At 41.3% G+C, this 21,175-nt stretch overlaps 1 protein-coding gene across 1 annotated transcript in view; it reads left to right on the forward strand.

Annotated features, from left to right (window-relative positions):
• Nucleotides 1–21,175, forward strand: part of SLC6A2 (solute carrier family 6 member 2) — a 185,840-nt gene that overhangs the window by 154,954 nt on the left and 9,711 nt on the right. The window contains exons 9-12 of the mRNA XM_040409097.1: nucleotides 4,128–4,240; nucleotides 7,986–8,114; nucleotides 9,375–9,474; nucleotides 15,268–15,368. Of these exons, the coding sequence (XP_040265031.1) occupies nucleotides 4,128–4,240; nucleotides 7,986–8,114; nucleotides 9,375–9,474; nucleotides 15,268–15,368 (443 nt within the window). The remainder of the gene's footprint in view (nucleotides 1–4,127; nucleotides 4,241–7,985; nucleotides 8,115–9,374; nucleotides 9,475–15,267; nucleotides 15,369–21,175) is intronic.

A 21,175-nucleotide genomic window follows, 5' to 3' on the forward strand; every position in this document is an offset into this window, starting at 1 on the left:
GGAACTGGTCTGATGTGACTCGTGCTGTTGGACCCTCTCAACTAATCCTGTACCAACTAAGCAATGCCCTCCATCTGTGAGGCTAAAGCTGCCATGACATCCATAGTAGTGCAGGTACCAAGTCTTTTTTTTTTTAGGCCAGTGATAAGGTTACGACTGTAGGTAGGGACAGACAAGGACAGTGAGCCCTAAGGCTACAACTCAGCCCACTTTCCCTACCTACTTGCAGTACATGTCCTAGATAGCTAGACCGCAACTGGTCGATGGTCCCTTTGGGGACAATTTTTGGGGACAATTTATTTTATGATTGCATTTTACTCATTTGGGGCTAAAAATCTTTTTTTCGATTGGTCTTTATTAAAAATATTGAGCCGTTCTATCACAAAGGGTTAACTATTTTTTTAGCTGTGTGCATCCTACTTTCACTTTGTGAACCCTTATCTCTAAATTACTAAGAGGTCATAAACACTTATTTAAGTGCTCTTTCACACTTGCGTTTTTCTTTTCCGCCATAGAGTTCCGTCGTCGGGGCTCTATGCCGGAAAAATCCTGATCAGGATTATCCCAATGCATTCTGAATGGAGAGAAATCCGTTCAGGATGCATCAGGATGTCTTCAGTTCAGGACCGGAACGTTTTTTGGCCGGAGAAAATACCGCAGCATGCTGCGCTTTTTGCTCCGGCCAAAAATCCTGAACACTTGCCGCAAGGCCGGATCCGGAATTAATGCCCATTGAAAGGCATTAATCCGGATCCGGCCTTAAGCTAAACGTCGTTTCAGCGCATTACCGGATCCTACGTTTAGCTTTTTCTGAATGGTTACCATGGCTGCCAGGACGCTAAAGTCCTGTTTGCCATGGTAAAGTGTAGTGGGGAGCGGGGGAGCAGTATACTTACCGTCCGTGCGGCTCCCGGGGCGCTTCAGAGTGACGTCAGGGCGCCCCACACGCATGGATGACGTGATCGCATGGATCACGTCATCCATGCGCATGGGGCGCTCTGACGTCATTCTGGAGCGCCCCGGGAGCCGCACGGACGGTAAGTATATTGCTCCCCCGCTCCCCACTACTACTATGGCAACCAGGACTTTAATAGAGTCCTGGGTGCCATAGTAACACTGAACGCATTTTGAAGACGGATCAGTCTTCAAATGCTTTCAGTTCACTTGCGGTGTTACGGATCCAGCGGGCACCTCCGGCAAATGGAGTACACGCCGGATCCGGACAACGCAAGTGTGAAAGAGCCCTAAGCCACATTCTTATCATTAAGGTTCCTGTCAGCTCCCTGCCTGATGGAGCAGGGAGAAAATACAGCTCCTGCTAGTATATCATTTCACCTCTGTACAGAGGATAGGACTCCATATATTTTTTTAATAAAGACCAATTAAAAAAATAATTTTTAGCTCATAATGAGTACAATGCACTAATAAAAAAATTGCCCCCAAAGGTGTACATAGTCTTTAAGTGCAAAGATGGACAAACAACTAAGACAGACACACAATACCAGAGTCGTACGTAAATGGGTCAGAACCAGACGAACTATACAGTACCCAACGAGAGACAGAGAGAGTGGTCAGAAGATAAGCTGAGATCAGAACCAGACGGACAACGGAGTACCAAACGAGAGACAGAGAGTGGTCAGAAGACAAACCAGAGTCAGAGGAACGAGCAATACAATAAGCACAGGCCAGGAACACAGCTAGTGAGTCATAGACTATCGCTAACACTGGTCTATGGCCAGGAAGGGGTTTAAATAGAGAACCGAGTCCCTGGATCAGCACCTGATAGGCGCTCCATGAGTCAGAAACACTAGCACACAGGAATAGAGCAGCTGAGCAATCAACCCACTGCTAATCTCCTCCAGCCCACGCCCACTGTGGAGAGAAACAGAGCATTGCATACTGTTGCTAAGGATGCTGTCGCATAACCAGGGGGCATGGCTCAGCAATGCGTCTCTCTCGGCGCAGCAGTGCAGAGGCTGTGCGTCGCGCCACTGGAGCCCGAACAGGTAAGTCTCTTACAGGTGGCTATTTGTTTGGCCATTTTGATAAAGGTGATTCTTTGTTCACTATAGTATAGGTGACTGGCCACTACAATGCAGCTTTTTTCAGCCATTATGATATAGGTGACTATTTGTTCACTGTGCTGTAGATGACTGGTTGGTTGGTATTATGTAGGTAACTCCATGCTTGATCCATATGATGTAAGTAACTCTTTGGCTGGTATGATGAAGGTGACTCTTATTTTTGCCGGTATAATATAGGTGTACTGTACATACTTGGAGGAACCTTGAGCTGTCATCATTGTTAGGGTTGTTCATGGTCAGCTACTGTGTCTGATATGCTTAGCTGAGCACAGCAGGTCAGACAAGAAGTCTATCCATTACAGGAGGTAAGAGTGGCTGGACTCATAATGGGGGAAAGGGGCAGCGTCAGACAGGCGACAGACCCATGGGTGCATGAGCCTACATGGAGCTGTTCTTCTACAGAACCACAAAACATGGTGGTATAGAATAAGGACCCTTCATGACCACTGCAAAAAGCCATATTAGCAGTCACTGAGGGGTTAAGATTAGAATTAAATATATTGGATAATATGGGACAGTATTCATGGGGTCACTGTATGGCACTATTCATATGGGCACTATTTTATGGACATATTTGTTGTGGTATTTTTAGCGGACTATATATATATATATATATATATATATATATATATATATATATATCTGAAGATGTATACATTTATTGATATAGCTTTAGAGAAGACCCGTCAGCAGGATAGCAGGATCTTTCTTATTGAACAGGTATACTGCCTATTAGGATTGATCCTGCTGACCAAAAGATACCTGGATGGTGAAAATCTGTTGTGTTCATCCTGAGGAAGCAGATTTTAATTCCATTTGTAAATTAGGGCGGCAGTACATCTGGGGGGACAGCCTAGCCCCTTGTGCACCTCAACTGCTCGGTTTTCCTGTGTTGGTGCACTGAAGCCCTAATTTGCACGTGGAATTTAACTCTGTTTTCTCTGGATTTTTCCCATTCAGATATCAATTTAATCAGCAGGATCAACCCGGACAGGCAGCATTCCTGGTTGAACAAGATTGATCATGCTGACAAGACCTCTTTAAAGGGGTTTTTGAATAACATTTACCATTATTTAATGCCTTCAGCCTGCCTCCTGAAACAAAAGGTTCATACTTACCTGCTCTCCGGTCCTCCACACTGGCTCCAGTGTGTCCATGTCCGGTACCCGGAGTGTTTACATCTGGCAGTGTATGGGCATAGTCACATGCATCCAATAACTAGCTTCAGCAGTGATGTGGCCACAAGCAGCATGGCACTGCTGAGGCCCCTTATTGGCTGCAGTGGAGCATGTTACCATGCCTATACACCGAAGGATGTAGGTGAAGCAACAAAACACAGCATAGTGGCCATTTAGATTTTTTTTTCCTTTACACCATTCAACGCATGGGATAAATATTTTTATATTTTAATAGTTCAGGCATTTTGGGATACGACACTTCTAATGATATGAATTTTGTTTTTTATTTTTAATTTGGGGGGAAAAAATTATTAGAATTTTTAAAAAATATTTTCAACAACTTTTTTTTTTTACTTTCTTTTTAATGTCCCTCGGGGACATTAGCTTGTAATTATGATTTTCCCCTTAGACATACATATAAATATAAGATCTGGGGGATCAGAATATGTCTATCCAAAAAATTTATAAAAAAGTTTTAAGTATTAATATACTGTACAGGTAAATTTAATGAATATACATATAAAATTATGGTGTTGCTGTAATCATACTGACCTGCAGAATGAAGGTAATAGGTCCGTTTTACTGCATATGAAATGTATGATTTGTAAGCCTGTGTGGCCCTTAAAGGGGGTGTCCCATCTCACTGTTTACACAGTGAGATGGGACTAAGCGCCACATGGGTGGGCTTATGGAAACAGCTGAGCGGGCCAGTACTCTGTTATTTCCATAACTCCAATTGTAGTGAATGTGAGCTATGCAAATGGCCAAGCTACGCTACTTCTGTAGCTTTTATGTATCACTTTTTACTATCTTGGTCCTACATTTCTATGCCTTTGAAACTATTTTTATTTTTTTATTTTTACAGGACCCGGACTTGTGTTCATTATATACCCAGAAGCTATTTCTACCCTTCAAGGATCAACAGTTTGGGCTGTAATATTTTTCATTATGTTGATCACACTTGGCATTGACAGTGCTGTGAGTATACCTGAGAACAGTCTATGTATCTACCACCATTTACTATGTCAATAATTTCACAAGTGATGCCATTCAGCTGACAGCTATTCCTATAGACCCCCAATACACATGCACATGGAATGAGCCTCTGCCAGGCACCTCTGAAGGTGACATCTCCTCTGAGAACAAAGGATTGGGCTGGGCATGTTGAAATCCAACTGCCTGATCCTTCTTTTCTGTGACATCTTCCATTAAAGGGGTTGTCCCACAGAAAATATTTTACCATTTTCAAACCAGCACCTGCATCTGAATACTTTTGTAATTTTGTAATTGTATCTAATAAAATTTTTTAGCATAACCGCTGAGTTATTCAATAAAATCTGTATAGCGCCACCTGCTGTTTCTTATTTCTTTGACCTGCTTACTGAGATGGCCGCACATGCTCAGTTTCATCCTTCCACTGCCCCCTGAGTTGTGATAGGGAGAGCATGGACACACCTCCTGAGTTGTGATAGGGATGGACATGGACACGCCCCCTGAGCTGTGATAGGGAGAGCATGGACACACCTCCTGAGCTGTGATAAGGAATGCATGGACACACCTCCTGAGTTGTGATAGGGAGAGCATGGACACGCCCCCTGAGCTGCGGCAGAAAAGACACTCCCCTTGAGCTTTCAGCTTGATATAAATCTAGCAGAGCAATGATTGGGAGATCTCTGGATCCATGGGAGGTACAGGGCTGGTTCTAGCTTTGTTAGAAAGAGATTGTCATGTACTATCTGATGTCTGATTTTCATTTTTTTACATTAGTCATGGGATAACCCCTTTATGAAAGAGTCAGGACACCATAATGGGTACCCTACTACATTATTAGGAATATATGCGTTCCTTTTCAGCTGCAGAAATTCACAAAATTTAATCTGACCATTATGACTCGATCTTAATCTTAATTATCTATTCAGCCATGTTTACAGGTGCGCAAAGACTGTCTCTGTATGCAAGCCACATAAATCCAACCACACAAACGCTTCCTGCCATGTCATAGCACATAAAAATTATCCACAGGATAGGTGTTAACTAACAGATGGCGGGGGGTCCGACCACCAGGACCCTCTATGATCCAGAGAATAAGGGCGCCCAGGTCCTCTCTCTGAATGGAGTGGTAGAGCACATGTTGGTCTAAGTCAGCCTCTTAGAAGTCAATGGAACACACTCCATTAAGAGAGGGGTCTTGGGGACTCCTCATTTTAGAGATTACAGGAGTTCCACAGTCAAACGCCTCATAATCCATTATTTATCGCCTATACAGATCATTTCTGTGTGACCACCCCCCTTTTAAATGGAATGTATCACTTGTATTTATTTTAATTTTATTTAAAATATATACTTAAACATTTTTCAAAATCGGTTTCTATATACGGTAGTAACATAGCTTGTAAGGCTGAAAAAAGACAGCCGTCCATCCAGGAAGCTGATCTGGTGAAAAGCAATCTAAGTCAGAAAATGACTGATTGGCCTCTATGGGAGAGTGAGATTTGCATGCTCTGTGCAGAGGTAACTGTGCATGGCTAGGGGAGGAGGGAGGAGGAGCTGCAGTGTCCTCATCACCAACTGTCAATTTGCGATCTTCCCTCATCTTTATAATAGAGGTGTTGTCTTCCAATGCCTATGATGATAATGAGATGACTGCTGAGCAAAAAAAAAAGTGAAAACAAAACATCATGAACATTTAAAAAAAAACATTTAACATAAAAAAGTGATTTAAACAATTGGTCATTTACTGATGACACATTTCCTTTTCATGGCGATACATTGTTTTTAGTAGAGACTTGTAGCTCCACAAAGATGAGAGTTGTATTATATATTATCACGCGGAATGAAAAATAGATTAGCTTACCATACCCTACTAGCTCAACATATTCTTTTTTTTTTTTGAATTAATTATCTTTATTACTTAAGATGTTAAAACAAATTACAGTACAAAAAGAGTTTTTTTTCATTTTCCTTTCCCCCTCCCCATACCTGTGGTGCGTCAAAACAAAAACAAACAAAAAAAAAAACAAAAAAAAACAAAAAAAAAAACAAAAAAGGAAACAATTATGCAAACTGATCAAATCCTCCAACCGCCCCATATCTTAGTCCACTTCTCCTCAGCTTCCCTCTGTTTGTACATAATTTTCTCATAATTTTTTACCTTGTTAATTAGGTTTATCCATGTATTCATCTCTGGAATACATCGAGCAAACCAAGTCCGACTGACCAAAACTCTGGCCAACATCAGTATTCTACCTAGGAAAATCTTTTGATACTTATGGTTATTTATTTTGGAGAAATCATTAAGCACAAACACTTGTGGTTCGAGAGGAATTCGTATTTTTAATTTATAGCGGATAAAGTTGTTAATACTATTCCAGTATTTTATAAGTTCTGGGCAGGTCCAGATCATATGAAGATAATCCGCACCTGAAGTATCACATTTAGGGCAATTAGAGGTGTCTCTTAGCCCACATTTATTCATCCATAAAGGGGTAACATATAATCTATGACAAATATTAAAATGTACTAGAACATGGTTAAAGTTCTGGGATAGTGACCCTAAATTCCCAAAAATATTCTCCCACCCTTCTACTTGTATGTTCGGACAATCCATCTCCCACGCTCTTTGTCCTGGTGATTGTGTATCACTAAATCGTGCCTTAAGTAATAACTTATATATATTTGAAATCTTCAATCTAGGCAGTGTCCCCCCCTACCCAATCGTTCAAAAAAGATGAACTATCTATATCCAACACCGATTTATCGTCCAAACTGGATAATGCTGAACGCAGTTGAAAATATCTAAACCATGAAACATTTTCTATATTATGTGATATCTCTATAAATGACTTAATCTCTCTATCCTTTACTACCTGTGAGATATACAAGATTTTATTTTTTTGCCAGAATGTGTCAGCTGCAATATCATCTAACCTTTGTAGGTGCAGATTATGCCAAAGAGGCGTAAATGTAAGTGAGCCCTTTACCTTCAACCATGTCCTAGTAGTAGCCCACACTTTCAGGAGTAGTTTTATAGTCTCTCTATAGCCCTGCTCATAGCTCCTCAATAGCCCAGATTCCAGAAGAGTGAATATATTACTATGAGCGTGGCTACCCACTATTTTCCCTAGAAGTGCACTCAACATATTCTAGAAGAACAGATGTAGAGGAGTTGCTTAAAAGGGTTATCCCATGTTTAACGTAAAAAATGGCAATCTGACGCCGTTAGAACCATCCCTGTACCTCACATGGAACCAGAGATTGAACCCTTCTTTCCTCCAATTGCTCAGCTAGATTTATATCGAGCTGGCAGCTTAGGGGGGCATGTCCTCTCTGCTGCAGTTCTCTCCCTATCACAGCTCAGGAGGCAGTTGAAGGATTGTATTGAGCATGTCCATCCACCTTAGCAAGGTGGACAGAGAGACTAGGAAAAGGTCAAACAGCAGGTGGCACTCTACAGATGTATTTCAGTGAATAACTCAGTGGCTATACTAAAGTTGAAATTACATGCAATTGGAAAAGTATTAAGATTCAGGCGCTGGTTTGAACACTGCATACTATTTTTTTTTTGTGGGACAACCCCTTTAACATACCGGCCTCTGAAAGGGAGAGAAACCAATGATATTTCTGTTTGACAGAGTGTCGAGATGCGCTGAAACACTTTGGTACTGTATATGTTGAATATACAAAGTCATTTATACTTTTTGTATTTGCTGTTTTTGCTGTGCAGATGGGTGGGATGGAGGCAGTCATCACTGGCTTAGCAGATGACTTTGCTATTTTGAAGAAACACCGGAAGCTCTTTACTTTCTTAGTTGCGGTTATTACGTTCCTCTTCGCTTTGCTGTGTATAACAAATGTAAGTAATCAAAATTCTATCCACTTTAAATGAAGAGCAATCGCTAATTAATCCAGTTTATAATGAGCAACAAGAAGCTCTTTATTCACTGATGTAAGGGTTGCCAACTGTCTAGAAATTTCTGGACAATCCGTAAAAAAAAGGCAATTTTTTTTCCTGTGTCCATGAAAAAAAAATAGATGTGTCTGTGATTTTGTTTTTAGGCTGATGGTACTTTGCTAGATTAGTTTGGTGGTAATTTTCAACATTTTACAGCTCACAGTCATCATTTATTAAAGTTTTCTAATTTGTCCGTAAAAAATGTTGGTGCAGTACTGCTGTGGAACATCCAGGTGCTCTTGTGCAAACTATAAACGTGCAGCAATGTTTTTTTTGGACAGCAGTGGCTTCTTCTGTGGCATCCTCCCATGAAATCCATTCTTGTTTAGTGTTTTACGTATCGTAGATTCGCTAACAGGGATGTTAGCATATGCCAGAGACTTTTGTAAGTCTTTAGCTGACACTCTAGGACTTCTTGTTCACCTCATTGAGCAGTCTGCGTTGTGCTCTTGCAGTCATCTTTACAGGACGGCCAGGGAGAGTAGCAGCAGTGCTGAACTTTCTCCATTTATAGACAATTTGTCTTACCGTGGACTGATGAACAGCAAGGATTTTGGAGATACTTTTATAACCCTTTCCAGTTTTATGCAAGTCAACAATTCTTAATCGTAGGTCTTCTGAGAGCTCTTTTGTGCGAGGCATCATTCACATCAGGCGATGCTTCTTGTGAAAAGCAAACCCAGAACTGGTGTGTGTTTTTTATAGGGCAGGGCAGCTGTAACCAACACCTCCAATCTCATCTCATTGATTGGACTCCAGTTGGCTGACACCTCACTCCAATTAGCTCTTGGAGATGTCATTAGTCTAGGGGTTCACATACTTTTTCCACCTGCTCTATGAATGTTTACATGGTGTGTTCAATAAAAACATGGTAACATTTAATTCTTTGTGTGTTATTAGTTTAAGCAGACTGTTATTGTCTATTGTTGTGACTTAGATGAAGATCAGATCACATTTTATGACCAATTTGTGCAGAAATCCATATCATTCCAAAGGGTTCACATACTTTTTCTTGCAACTGTATATAGACAAGACTTTTGGTGTATGGTGTTTTTATGTGCATTTCTACTAGTCTTCACAAACTTTTTTAGTAACCTGTTATATAACATACTTCTTAAAAATACATGTTATACAGTATGTATATTTTACATATAATTACAGGGTGGGATCTATGTAGTCACTCTTCTGGATACATTTGCTGCAGGGACATCCATTTTGTTTGCTGTGTTAATAGAGGCCGTTGGAGTGTCATGGTTTTATGGTATAGTATATTCCTTTATACTTTTCTTCTGCTCTGCAAAAAAAATCAGCATTGACCTTTATACGAGTTTTCCTGTTGCGTAGCTGTCCATAGGTTGTGTCTGGTAGTGCAGTACAAGGCCATTGAAGTGACTGCAGCTGAGTTGCAGTACCCCACACAACCTGTGGACAGATGTAGTGCTGTTTTTGGAAGAAAGCAACACTGTTTTTCTAATCCTATACAAACCCTTTAAAGGGATTGTACATGTGCTAGGAACAGTGCTAGTATTGGGTAATATTAAACCATTGGCGCCAATGTCGGATGGTTTAATACACCTAATTTATGTCTACTTGTAGGTCCTCTCACCGGCTTCCTGCACTTTCAAAAGGGCTGCTGATGGACGGGTCCCATCTATCAGCGGCCTCCGATCACATACACTGGAGCCAGACAGGGGAACTAGCTCATATGTACTCCATCCCCAATGTAAGTAAATGGAGGCTGCTGATGGACGGGGCTTCCAGAGACACAGCTAAACTCTAGGCGGGAGTTCAAAAATTAGCCCCTGCCTATGTTTCCTGAAATCCAGAATAATAGCTGTTGGATAGACAATCATCCAGCTCATAGTTATCAACCTTGATTAACCCAGAAACTTGCTGAACATACATTAAATTCCATGTTTGCCTGGGTAATATGTATGCACACATATACAGTGCTGCCCAAAATTATTCATACCACTGGCAAATTTTGACTTAGTTACTTTTATTCAACCAGCAAGTAATTTTTTGATGGGAAATGACATAGGTGTCTCCCAAAGGATAATAAAACTATGTACAAGAGGCATTATTGTGGAAAAAACATTTCTCAGCTTTTATTTACAATTGAGCAAAAAGTTTCCAGTCCGAAATTATTTGTACCCTTCTCAATAATCAATAGAAAAGCCTTTATTGGATATTACAGCAATCAAACGCTTCCTATAATTGCAGACCAGCTTTTTGCATGTCTCCACAGGTATTTTTGCCCATTCATCTTTAGCAATGAGCTCCAAATCTTTCAGGTTGGAGGGTCTTCTTGCCATCACCCTGATCTTTAGCTCCTTCCACAGATTCTCAATTGGATTCAAGTCTGGACTCTGGCTGGGCCTCTCCAAAACGTTAATGTTGTTGTCTGCTAACCATTTCTTCACCACGTTTGCTGTGTGTTTTGGGTCATTGTCATGCTGAAATGTCCACTGGTGCCCAAGGCCAAGTTTCTCTGCAGACTGCCTGATGTTGTCGTTGCGAATCCTCATGTATTGCTCTTTTTTCATGGTGCCGTTTACTGTGATTAGGTTCCCTGGTCCATTGGCTGAAAACCCCCCCCAAAGCATTAGTTTCCCACCACCATGTTTGACAGTGGGGATGGTGTTCTTTGGTTTGAAGGCTTCTCCTTTTTTACGCCAACTGGACACTTTTTGCTGAAATGTAAATAAAAGCTGAGAAATGTTTTCCCCACAATAATGCCTCTTGTACATCGTCTTATTATCTTTTGGGAGACACCTATGTCATTTCCCGTCAAAAAATTACTTGCTGATTGAATAAAAGTAACTTTAAGTCAAAATTTGCCAGGGGTATGAATAATTTTGGGCAGCACTGTACATGCATGCACAGTTGTGCCCTTTCTTTTTGCATGTATGCATGTACAGTACAATCACTTCAAGCACCGCCTTTGTGAGAGGACCACGCTAGAACTAGGCCAAAATTTTCAATGATGCATATGATGCCGTTTTGAATTTCCTACAGTTGTGGGTGATTTCAATGTGTATGTGAGAAAAGGGGTCTTACAATATGTCTGCATAGAAAAAAGGGCCCGTTATAGACGTTTTCAGAGTTTTTTTTTACTGATGACTTATCCTCTGCATAGGGGATCAGTGTCTGATCCATGGGGGTCCAACACCTGTTTGAGAAGGCAGCGGTGCTTGCAATAGCGTTGCAACCTTCTCTAGCTTTCCCTAGGCCAGTGACGACACATTCATCGGTCACATGGCCTAGGGGCAGCTCGGCCCTATAGAAGTGAACGGGCCTGAGCTGCGATACCAAGCATAGCCGCTATACAATGTATGTGTTTGGTGAGCAAGGAGAAGGCCGCGGTGCTACTCCCTCAAACAGCTGATCGACGGGGGTCCTGGGTGTCGGACCCCCACCCATTAGATACTAGAGCGCCTTCCCCTTTTAAGCAAAATCATTATGGTGATCTCATTCACTGATGGTCCTAACTATGTTTAAAGTTTGAAAGTTTTTGAATAGATTGAGAAATTCTCCCTTAATCGCTTCATCTTCTTTGATCCATTTTGGCTCATATTTCAAGGTAAACTGAGAAATGTATAAAGACATTTTCTCTATCTGTCCCAGGAGATCAGCTATGTCCCCCCTCCTTTACCTCAGCACCCTTTGTCTGGCTGTAAGACAACTGACTGCAGCATGGGCTTCCCCCCTCTGCTCTGTCTGCTAGAGGACCCTGTAAGGGGGTGGCCACACGTTCAGGTTTTCTGATGCAGTTTTGGAAGCCAATACCAGGAGTGAATTCAGAAAAGAGTAGATATCATACATGTCCTTTATACTCTCTCCCCCTCTTAGGCCCCTTTCACACGAGCGAGTTTTCCGCGTGAGTACAATGCGTGACGTGAACGCATAGCACCCGCACTGAATCCTTACCTATTCATAGTCTGTGTACATGAGCGTTTTTTTTTTCACGCATCAGTTCTGCGTTGCGTGAAAAACGCAGCATGTTCTATATTCTGCGTTTTTCGCGCAGCCCTGGCCCCATAGAAGTGAATGGGGCTTCAGTGAAAAACGCATTGCATCCGGAAGCAAGTGCGTATGCAATACGTTTTTCACTGATGGTTGCTAGATGTTGTTTGTAAACCTTCAGTTTTTTATCACGCGCTTAAATAATGCATAAAAACGGATTGCACCCACGTGGAAAAAACTGAACAACTGAACGCAATTGCAGACAAAACTGACTGAACTTGTTTGCAAAATGTTGCGAGTTTCACTGAACGCATCCTGAACGCATCCGGACCTAATCCGTCACGCTCGTGTGAAAGAGGCCTTATGATCCACTTCTAATTTAGGATTTCAAAACTGCATGGAGAAACCTGACCGTGTGGCCGTACTCTTAACCCCTTCCCGACCAGTGCCATACTAGTAATGCTGGTCGCAGACATTTTACACTTCAGATGCTGTGGTCAATCCTGACCATGGCATCTGAGCGGGCAAAGTACCGGAAGCGCACGCTTCCGGTAATGTGCCGGATCCCCTGTGCGGCGATCGGAGGAGCCGGAGCTTGTGTGCAGCAGTCCCTGTCATAGAGAATGTCAGGAGGCTGCTGCATAGTATTTCCTATGAAGCCCTTGCCTGTAATAGGGGTCCATAGGAAACTAGTAATTTTCTCATAGACTCCAATTCTAATGCATTGGGGTCTATGAGAATAGCATTCTAATGATTGCTTGTTATAGTTCCCTATGGAAACTAGAAAACAGTGTAAAAAAAATATATATAAAAAATAAATAAATTCAAATCACCCCCCTTTCCCCAAAATAAAAGAACTAAAAAACTAAAAAAAAATACACATCATAAACAACGCCCATAGTATAAAAATATAAAAATATATTCCCCATATGGCAAACGGAGAAATGGAAAAAAGCATCAAAATCGTCGATTTGCCTTTTTTGGTCACGTCGTTTTCTACCAAAAAAATAAAAAGTGATCAAAATGTCATACACACCCCAGAATAGTATCAATGAAAAGTACAAATTTCCCCGCAAAAATGAGCCCCCATACAGCTCCGTACACATAATTACAAAAATGTAAAAAATAAAACTGATTTCTTCCAACTTATTTATTATTTTATCACTGTCAAAACACACTAGACATATAAGGTATCACCGGATTTGTACTGACCTGTGGAATGAAAGTAACTGGTCAGTTTTATTGCACATCGAACACTGTAAATAAAAAACCTGTAAAACTGTGGCGGAATTGCTTTTTTTTCCCAATTTCACCCCATTAGGAATTGTTACCCCCCTTCCCACTATGGTGGCTTTGGAAAGTACAATTTATCCCGCAAAAAAATAAATAAAAATCATACGGCTATGTGAATGGAAAAATAAAAAAGTTATGGCTCTGGGAACGCAGGGAGCGCAAAACAAAAATGCAAAAACAAAAAAAAAAACTCTGGGGTAGAAAGGGTTAAAGGGGTATTCCCATCTAGGACTTTTCGGCCATATCGTTAGGATATGTTCCCAATGTCTGATAGGAACAGGTCCCACCTCTGGGATTCGCAGCTATACTTAGGACTCATGCACATGACAGTATGGCTTTTTCAGTGTTTTGCAGTCCGTTTTTTTACGGATCCGTTGTTCCATTTTTTGTTTCCGTTGTGTTTACGTTTCCTTTCCATTCCGTTTTTCCGTATGCCATATACAGTATACAGTAATTACATAGAAAAAATTGGGCTGGGCATAACATTTTGAATAGATGGTTCAGCAAAAACGGAACGGATACAGAAGACATACGGATGCATTTCCGTATGTGTTCCATTTTTTTTGCTGACCCGTAGACTTGAATGGAGCCAAGCACCGTGATTTGCGGACAAGAATAGGACATGTTCTATCTTTTCACGGTACGGAAATACGGAAATACTGAAACGGAATGCACGCGGAGACACCACTTTTTTTTTCTGAACCATTGAAATGAATAGTTCAGTATATGTACCGCATACTGAACTAAAAAAACGGCCAGTATACTGGCATGAGCCCTTAGAACAGAGCCTGCAAAGTGCCGGAGGGCGCACCACGCATGCTGAGCCACCCTCCAATCTTTCCTGTGGGATCGATATGCCCCCAATGTCCGAGATGGAATACCCCTTTAAGCCCAGACCCTCATATATTCCCCAACCAAAAATGGAACTAATGAGCAGGAAAAGAAAGAGGGAGATTTATCAAGACTGGTGTAAAGAACACTGGCTTAGTCGCCCATAGCAACCAATCAGATTCCACTTTGCCCCAAAATTAACCTCTGCTCATAGATTTATGTGAATAACTAGATATTTTTCTCAAATTTGTATTATATGCATTGATTTTTCTTCTTTGAAAAACTCTTTGTTGTTCTGTCCATAATTTAGGACCCGTTCAGAATAATACTATGGCATCAGTTTCTGGAGCCATGAAAGCTATACAGGATCCATTTTGAACAGACACCAACAAATCTACATGGACCCCAGTTGCTTAAATGGGGTTTATGAGGTTTCTGTTGGGGCTTCTGATGTGAATAATGCTGTAGACTCTATAATTCTTGGTGTCAGCAGGATCAACCCAATTAAGTAAGGTATACAGCCTGGTAGAATTGATTCTGCTGATTAAAATAATACCTGTTTTGTGAAAATCTGTGGCGGTGTTGGTGGGAATATTCTTATTGATAATGAGGGCTTCAGTGAACCAGGGGGAGGACCTAGCCCCTCAACTTTTCAGTGCTGGCCCCACCCCTCAGTGCACTGTAGCTCTCATTTCTATTAAGAATAAAAGTCTTATTTCTTTGAAATGCGGCTACTGATTTTCACAAGAGAGGTATCTTTTTAATCAGTAGGAGCAACCCTACCAGGCAGTAATCCTGGTTTAATAGGGTTGACCCTGCCGACAGATGCTCTTTAAAGCCGAAAAGAGTCTACAAATGTGAACAAGGTCATAACCAAATGAATCATTTTCTTTTTTATTGTACCATATTCTTGTTCATCCACAATCCACCGTATTATCATGACATGTATGTGCTTTTCGTTCAGGTGTGGACCGGTTTAGTGATGACATTTACAGGATGCTTGGCTTTAAGCCTGGTCTTTACTGGAGGCTATGCTGGAAATATGTCAGTCCTGCTTTTCTTCTGGTTAGTACAAAAATAAATTGTAAAGCCCCATTAAAGTGTAAATGCTGTGTAATGTATAGGGGCAGTGATACTTACCATTTTTGTAATATACTTTAATTACTGAAATCATACATTTCTATTAGAAAATAGTTCTAAAGTGGCCCATTTTGAGCCTTAGCAACGCTCCTCTGTCTTCTGTTTACATAACACAGTCAGTGAAAGTCTCCACTGTTATGTAAACAGAAGACAGAGGAGCATTGCTAAGGCTCAAAATGGGCCACTTTAGAGCTATTTTTCTAATAGAAATGTATGATTTCAGTAATCATTTTCTTTTTTTTTCTAAACATTATTTTTTTTTAAACATTATAACAACAGTTCATTTTCTGATGACGCATTCCCTTTAATGCCAAGACCGCAACATATATGGCTATGGGGAAAAGGATGGTAACGGGTGGTAACAAACAGCCTGTTTAACAGTTGCCATCCTCAAGGATCCATGCCTCATTCATTTTCACAAATGTAATGTTTACACTTGTGGAGGACAATTCGTAATGAATTTGATTAGTTTGAAAAATGAAATCTATTGCCTCATTATTTTCCTTATCACCGCAATACTCGTACTATTCTATAGGGTGACCCGCAAAAAAGTAGCCCACCGAGTAAGCAGATTGTTTTTTTTTTATTACCCACAAGTCACAAAAGATGCTGAAAGTGGTCCCCATTCACATCTATGTATCTTTTGGCATGTCGGATTATGTATTTCATTATGGATGCCGTTTATGCAAAATAACTTCAGTCCAATACATGCTACTATGCTAGTTCACACTTTTAGTATTGCAATCATAAAAAAAAACCTCCCACTATTGCTCTAACGTCTAAATTACTAATAAATAAATAAATATATATATATATATATATATATATATATACATACATATATTGATATATACACTCACCTAAAGAATTATTAGGAACACCTGTTCTATTTCTCATTAATGCAATTATCTAGTCAACCAATCACATGGCAGTTGCTTCAATGCCTTTAGGGGTGTGGTCCTGGTCAAGACAATCTCCTGAACTCCAAACTGAATGTCAGAATGGGAAAGAAAGGTGATTTAAGCAATTTTGAGCGTGGCATGGTTGTTGGTGCCAGACGGGCCGGTCTGAGTATTTCACAATCTGCTCCGTTACTGGGAGTTTTTAACGCACAACCATTACTAGGGTTTGCAAAGAATGGTGTGAAAAGGGAAAAACATCCAGTATGCGGCAGTCCTGTGGGCAAAAATGCCTTGTGGATGCTAGAGGTCAGAGGAGAATGGGCCGACTGATTCAAGCTGATAGAAGAGCAACGTTGACTGAAATAACCACTCGTTACAACCGAGGTCTGCAGCAAAGAATTTGTGAAGCCACAACATGCACAACCTTGAGGTGGATGGGCTACAACAGCAGAAGACCCCACCGGGTACCACTCATCTCCACTACAAATAGGAAAAAGAGGCTACAATTTGCACGAGCTCACCAAAATTGGACTGTTGAAGACTGGAAAAATGTTGCCTGGTCTGATGAGTCAATGTTGAGACATTCAAATGGTAGAGTCCAAATTTGGCGTAAACAGAATGAGAACATGTATCCATCCTCTGATGGCTACTTCCAGCAGGATAATGCACCATGTCACAAAGCTCGAATCATTTTAAATTGGTTTCTTGAACATGACAATGAGTTCACTGTACTAAAATGGCCCCCACAGTCACCAGATCTCAACCCAATAGAGCATCTTTGGGATGTGGTGGAACGGGGGCTTCGTGCCCTGGATGTGCATCCCTCAAATCTCCATCAACTGCAAGATGCTATCCTATCAATATGGGCCAACATTTCTAAAGAATGCTATCAGCACCTTGTGGAATCAATGCCACGTAGAATTAAGGCAGTTCTGAAGGCAAAAGGGGGTCCAACACCGTATTAGTATGGTGTTCTTAATAATTCTTTAGGTGAGTGTATATATATATATATATATATATATATTTTTTTTTTTTTACATTATTTTTACATTTTTATGTTCATATGCTATTCAAGGGTATGTTTTGTGCACATCAGTTCAAAAAAATCAGCATATGTTGATTTGCATTGGAAAAATAACACGTTCTACATACCGTAATAATTATTTGGCTAAAAGTGATTCAGATCTTCTGCAGGTTTAAAGAAAAGGAGAAAAATGTATGTTATCGTTCTACCCATAACCTTAGCCAGTGACTGCCCCCTTACTCTGCAGCAAATGGTCACCTGCCGGAAGAGATTTAGCATTTGTGATATTTAAGGATTTCTTATCACTTCTTGGAGGATAACCTTTGACTTTTTTTTTTCAAATAATGCAGATATTTTGCTCCGTAGCAGGGCAAGGCTGAGTAGCCTAAAGCTATATATTTGATGCCATGATCCCAGTATTGTAACCCAGAGATCTTTGACAAATAGTAATAGGTTAAAGAGGATGCACATTGTATACATAAAATTGGTTATTTTAACCCTATTAGTACATAAGAGTTAATGTCTGGTTTTATTCCCTAGAGCTTTTGTATTAGTTTTTTTTTATGAGTCTATTTATCATCTATCTATCTATCTACTCACAAAAAGTTAGGGATATGTTTGGCTTGTGAGTGAAAATTCAAGATGAACCTAAAATTCACTCTGACCTTTACAGGTGAACTTAATGTCACCTTCTCTAAACTTTTGAATGCCCATGTCCAACTGTTCAATGTTTCCGTACTTTTTGCACAACTTGCTGTTCTCTAACAAGGAGCTTAACGGAAAAATTCACAACAGGTGTTTGATCTATGAATCACCCAATAATTTTCCTGGTTCCATTAGAATTGTTGTTTAAACAGTGATCCTCATCATGCTGTTCACATTTTGACATCATGAGACTAAGACGACACCTAACAATTGGTCAACCGTACCTTGCCATTGCGAGTTTTCAAGCAGGATGTTCTCAGACTGAAGTGGTGTCACAGAGTGTTATCAGAAGGTTGCAACAGAGATACAGAGAGACTGGAAGAGTCACAGAAAGGCATAGAAGTGGCCGTCCTTTAGCCACATCCCACACTGGTGGCCGCTTCATTGTGGACAATGCCCTGCGGAACCGGTTGATGAATGCCACACAGCTCCAGGCACATTTAAGGGAGGTGAGAGCTACCCAAGTGTCACGTCAGACCTTCGTAAACCATTTACTTGAGTGTGGTCTGCATGCTAGACGACCTGCAAGGGTACCTGACCACAGGTGTTATTGTCTTGCATGGGCCAGGGAACATTTACACTGGAAGATGAACCAGTGGGCCTCAGTGCTGTTCACTGATGAAAGTCAATTCATGCTAAGCAGAAATTATGGCCAATGATGTTGGACACGTCAAGGAGAACGCTATGCATCTGCCACAGACGAGCCTTTGATGTGGTGGTTGTGTTACAATGTGCCCAGGTGTGTCTAGTAAATTCAGAACTGCCCTACACTTTGTGAATGGTACAGTGACAAGCCCATACTACTTGAATAACATTATTAATCCAGACATTGTGCCTCTGCATGAACAACACAGGCCTAATTTTATCTTCATGGATGACAATGCGGCAGCTCATCGAGGTCACATCATTAGGGAACAGCTGCCAGAGACTTGGGGTACCTGAAATGGAGTGGCCTGCACTTTCTCTAGACCTGAATCCCATCAAAAACCTATGGGATCAGCTGAGTCACTGTGTAGAGGCTCGTAAGTCTGTACCCCAGAACCTCAATGACCTGAGGGCCGCCCTTCAAGAAGAGTGGGTTGCCATGCCTCAGCAGACAATAAGTTGACTTGTGAACAGCATGAGACGTTGTTGTCAAGCTGGAATTGATGGTCAAGGCCACATGACAAGTTTGTGGGGTATACCCACCACTGTTGGCTTTTGTTTCAATAAATAGTTTGAGATGAGGAAATCACTATTACTGTTTCCATGCACCCACCCTGCTCTTTACCTGTTCTCAGTAAGAACCGGCCCGGACACGCTGCGCCAGCAGCATTCGCCACTGTAACCGCAATGATCCGGTTCTTACTCCACCGATGCCAGGACCTCTGGTGGCACGTATCGTCCCTCCATTATTATCCCGGGGACTCTCCTACAATATATATTGATCAATAATATGCGCTAAGAGCTTCTTCACTGCTTATCAGTAAGTATTGGCGTCATGTATTTGACCCTGTTCACACATTCACCTGTTCACTCACAGTCTTAGTGCATTCAGTGGTGTGCTGCTACTTTATTTGTTTGCTATATATATATATATATATATATGCTTTGCACTGGTATATTTCATCTATTTCATTTAATGTTTGTGTGTGTTGTTAAAATATATCGACAGTATTCCCCCATAACGTGACCTCTACAGCACCCCGCCCCCTTAAGTTACCTCCACAGCCCCCCACCCCTTAACTCTAAACCCCTCACAGTGGCCTCCACAGTACCCTGCCCCCGTAACAGTAACATCCACAGCGAATGCCCCTTTAACAGTGACCTCCACAGTGGCCACCCCTTTATTAGTGACCTCCACAGTACTTTGTCTCCTTAACAGTGATTTCCACAATAACCCCCCTTAACAGTGACCTCCACAGCAGCTGCCCCTTTAACAGTGATCTCCATAGTGCCCCACCCCCTTAACAGTAAACCCCACAGCACCCACCCCTTTAACAGTCACCTCCACACCAGCCCGCCCTTTATTTGTGACCTCCACAGTACCCAGTCTCCAGTGGCGTACATTGAAAAGTAAGGGCCCCATAGCAAGGATCAAACCAAGCCCCCCACACATGACAGAAGGGTTTCTGCCTAAACCCTTTTCAATGACCCTTGGGCCATTTTTCCACTGCCTAATTTGCTAAAAGTTGTTCCTTTAGAGGGTAGAGTCCTGACCAAGTTTAGTTTTCATCTCCAGTAGAAGAGGAGATAATCCCAACTAAGATTGGACCCCCTCTTGCTCTGGGCCCCATATCAGTAGCATGGTCTGCCGCTATGGTAGTTACGCCCTTGCCCGTCTTGTTAACAGTGATTTCCATAAAAACCCACCCCCTTATACGGCTTTTCTCTTAGCATCTGACGACAATCGTCCAATCAAATTCCTTTTCTAATGGGGCATTATTGTCTTTAATTGACAGTATATAGAACCCCACAGTATTAGTATACACTTAAGGTCATGTGAGTTACATCAGCCTCTACAACAACGTTGGCTAAGCGTCGCTATCAAAATCATATTAACTCACACATAAGCTGTCTCATACTAAGAATGCCCTTCGTTGCCTATAGCAACCAATCAGAACCCATATTAATGACCTGTTGCAAAATAGAAGCTGAGCTGTGATTGGTTGCTATATGCAACCTGATGAATATCCAGGCTAACTGCCACAACAGACAATGGCTCCTGGAGTTTGGCAGTTAGGTTACTAAGCGTATTTTTTTGTAAATAATTTGGAAATTGCGGGGTGAAAATTTCCACTCAAAACATAGTCTATGACATTCCCAGAGTCACAGGAGGCTGTGCAAAATTTCGTGATTGTAAATGCAACGGTGCGGATTCCTTTAGTAGACATACATACACTCAGCTTTATATATTAGACTAGCAGAAGGACCCGGTTTCATACGGGTATATTTTATCTATTTCATTTAATGTTTGTCTTATAAAGATATCAACAGTATCCACTATAACAGTGACATTTACAGTACCCTGCCCCTTTAACAGTGACCTCCACAGCAGCCTGCCCCCTTAAGAGTATCATCCACAGCGCCATTCCCTTTAGCAGTGACCTCCACAGCGGCTG

This window comes from Bufo bufo, chromosome 10 (genome assembly GCF_905171765.1).
Source record: "Bufo bufo chromosome 10, aBufBuf1.1, whole genome shotgun sequence".
Classification (NCBI taxonomy): domain Eukaryota; kingdom Metazoa; phylum Chordata; class Amphibia; order Anura; family Bufonidae; genus Bufo; species Bufo bufo.